Below are 3,669 nucleotides of genomic sequence, written 5' to 3'. Positions count from 1 at the left end.
GGGACATAATATGTACAAACTGGCACAGTGGTATTGGGGAAAAAATAGAATCAATGCAATCTATAGACTATAAAAAAAAAGCATGACCCAACTATATATGGTTACGAGAGACTCACCTTAAATTGAAAGACATAAGTATGTTGAAGGTGAGAGGATGGAAAAAATATAGCATTCAGGTAGTAACAAAAAGAGAGCTAGGGAACGTTGCCACGGTTCCAGTAGTGGGGTTTGGAGACTCACTGTTGGCCCTAGGTGATCCTGATTCCGTGTGAGAAAGGCGGCAGGGCTCAGGCCTGCCCACGAAGCATTGTCTTCAATAATGATAGAGGACGAACTGGCACTATTTGATAAAAGCATAAATGAACTTTGGAATAAACTCAAAAGTGTTGTCAGTGACACCTCCTGTCAGATGGTGGGGCTAAGAGATACCTACAAGGACTCTATTAAAGCATTTGCAGAAAAGTTGTCTATGAAGTTAAAGGAAGAAGACCAAATGGTTGAGATGTTTCTGGAATATCAAAATCAGATCTGCCAGCAGAATCAGCGCATTCAGGAAAAAAAAGATAACTTGTTAAAGTTGATTGCTGAAGTAAAATGCAAAAAGCAAGAAATGGAAGTATTGACTGCAAATATCCAGGATCTTAAAGAAGAATATGCAAAGAAGGAAACTATTTCCACTGCTAACAAAGCTAATGAAGAGAGGTTGAAAAGGCTGCAGAAATCTGCAGACTTACATAAAGATCGACTTGGACTAGAAATTCGAAAAATTTATGGTGATAAATTACAGTTTATATTCACTAATATTGATCTTAAGCATCCTGAGAATCCATATATGTTTTCTCTGCGCCTGAATGAAGCAAGGGACTACCAAGTGTCAGATAGTGCTCCGTATCTTGAACACCTAGCAGAATTTCAAGAGAATGTAAGGAAGACCAATAATTTTTCAGCTTTTCTTGCCAATGTCCGGAAAACCTTTACTTCTATGGTTTGTAATTAATGTATAAATAGTATATAAAAACTGTTTCTTTTTCTTTCCTATCATACCTTTTTAAAAAAGCACCCAATTATCCATTGTCTGCCTGTAATACTTGTGTATTTTTGTGACATTTCTATATGGTGTATTTCTTTATTTTTGTTAGAATCATAGCAAAGAAAATTTATAAACTTATATGTGTTCTTTTTTAAATGAAAGATAATTAGTATCCTGCATGCCTTTTTTTCTTTCTTTCTTTTTAAATGATAGGCATGGGTAATTTATTGTTAGCACTGGGAATGGAAATTTGTACAACATGCACTATCTTAGTGGTCTCAAAACTGTTGAAGGTTATGGACTAGTAATATTAAAAAATTGAAAGTCTGGACCCAACCTAGGATTGGCAAGTTTTAAAATGGGATTGGCAAAATAAAACTAATTCCTATTATCTTTCTAATGTTGTAAAAGAAAGAATATTTTTCTCTTATACCAAAAGGCGTCTATTAGAATAAAGGATATTCCTTCATATAAGAAGAAAGTTGGCAGTACTCTACCAAAATGTGCAGAAAAGGATATATTTTTGAAAATCCAAATGCAGAAAAAATTTTAACACAGTGTTATTGAGATATAGTCACATACCCTACAATCATCTGCAATGTACAGTTATTCATAGTACCATCATATAATTGTGCATTCATCACCAGAATCAATTTTTGAACATTTTCCTTACTTCAAAAAAGATAAAAATAAAAGTAAAAAAAGAACACCTAAAACAGTCCATCCCCTTATCCTACCCTAGTTTTCCTTTACTTTTTTTTTTTTTTTTTTTTTTGGCTTTTATAAAGGGGGTTTATTTGGTTACAAATTTACAGTATGAAGGCCATGAAAATGTCCAAATTAAGGCATCAATGCAAGTATACCTTCAGCAAAGGAAGACCAATTGCATCCAGAAAACCTCTGTTAGCTGGGAAGGCACGTGGCTGGCATCTGCTGATCCCGGGTTGTGTTCCAGCTCCTGTCTCAGCTCCTGTGCATTCATCAAAATGTTGCTTTTGGGGTGCTTTGTCCTCTCTTAGCATCTCCAGAGCAAACACTGGGCTAGCATCTCCAAAGTGTCAGCAAAAGTCTGCTTTCAGTGGCTGTCTCTAAAATGTCTCCCTCAGCTGCTCTCCAAAATATCACTCTCAGCCACTCTGAGTTCCTTCTGTCTATGAGCTCTTTTATAGGACTCCAGTGATTTAACTAAGACCCACACTGAATGGGAGGGGTAACACTTCCATGGAAATTGCCTAATCAAAGGTTTCTCCCATAGTTGATTGGGTCGCATCTCCATGGAAACTTTCTTTTTTTTTTTTTTTTTTTTTTTAATCATCATTTTATTGAGATATATTCACATACCACGCAGTCATATAAAACAAATTGTACTTTCGATTGTTTACAGTACCATTACATAGTTGTACATTCATCACCTAAATCAATCCCTGACACCTTCATTAGCACACACACAAAAATAACAAGAATAATAATTAGAGTGAAAAAGAGCAATTGAAGTAAAAAAGAACACTAGGTACCTTTGTCTGTTTGTTTGCTTCCCCTACTTTTCTACACATCCATCCATAAACTAGACAAAGTGGAGTTTGGTCCTTATGGCATTCCCAATCCCACTGTCACCCCTCATAAGCTACATTTTTATACAACTGTCTTCGAGATTCATGGGTTCTGGGTTGTAGTTTAATAGTTTCAGGTATCCACCACCAGCTACCCCAATTCTTTAGAACCTAAAAAAGGTTGTCTAAAGTGTGCGTAAGAGTGCCCACCAGAGTAATCTCTCGGCTCGTTTTGGAATCTCTCTGCCACTGAAGCTTATTTCATTTCCTTTCACATCCCCCTTTTGGTCAAGAAGATGTTCTCCGTCCCACGATGCCGGGTCTACATTCCTCCCCGGGAGTCATATTCCACGTTGCCAGGGAGATTCACTTCCCTGGGTGTCTGATCCCACGTAGGGGGGAGGGCAGTGATTTCACCTTACAAGTTGGCTTAGCCAGAGAGAGAGGGCCACATCTGAGCAACAAAGAGGCATTCAGGAGGAGACTCTTAGGCACAAATACAGGGAGGCCTAGCCTCTCCTTTGCAGCAACCGTCTTCCCAAGGGTAAAACTTATGGTAGAGGGCTCAACCCATCAAACCACCAGTCCCCTATGTCTGTGGTCATGTTAGCAACCATGAAGGTGGGGTAGGCAAATACCCCTGCATTCTCCACAGGCTCCTCAAGGGGGCACTACATCTTTTTTTTTTTTTTTTTTCCTTGTTTGTCTTTTTTCTTTCTTTTTTTTTTTTTTTTTTATTTTCCCTTCTTTTTTAAATCAACTGTATGAAAAAAAAAGTTAAAAAGAAAACAAACATACAATAAAAGAACATTTCAAAGAGACCCTAACAAGGGAGTAAGAAAAAGACAACTAACCTAAGATAACTGCTTAACTTCCAACATGTTTCCTACTTTACCCCAAGAAAGTTACATAATATAGCAACATTTCAGTGAACTTGTTCCTACTACATCCATCAGAAATTAACAGACCATAGTCATTTCTGGGCATCCCAGAACGTTAAATAGCTTATCTGTTTCTTCTTGGATTATTGTTCCCCCTTCCTTATTGCGCTCCATACTGCAGTTTCCCCACATTCTCACATTATAAACC

The 3,669-nt window shown here is 37.4% G+C and overlaps 1 protein-coding gene across 1 annotated transcript; it reads left to right on the top strand.

Moving 5' to 3' along the window:
- Positions 1-319: 319 nt before the first annotated feature.
- Positions 320-1,018, top strand: LOC119524329 (kinetochore protein Spc25-like). Its single transcript, XM_037822931.1, has one exon. It carries the CDS (start codon positions 320-322, stop codon positions 995-997), a length of 678 nt encoding a protein of 225 aa, XP_037678859.1. The 3' UTR covers positions 998-1,018.
- Positions 1,019-3,669: the final 2,651 nt, after the last annotated feature.

This window comes from Choloepus didactylus, chromosome Y, assembly GCF_015220235.1.
Source record: "Choloepus didactylus isolate mChoDid1 chromosome Y, mChoDid1.pri, whole genome shotgun sequence".
NCBI classification, from domain to species: Eukaryota; Metazoa; Chordata; class Mammalia; order Pilosa; family Megalonychidae; genus Choloepus; species Choloepus didactylus.
The sequence above is the reverse complement of the archived record's forward strand: the minus strand, read 5'-3'. Positions and strand labels throughout refer to the sequence as shown.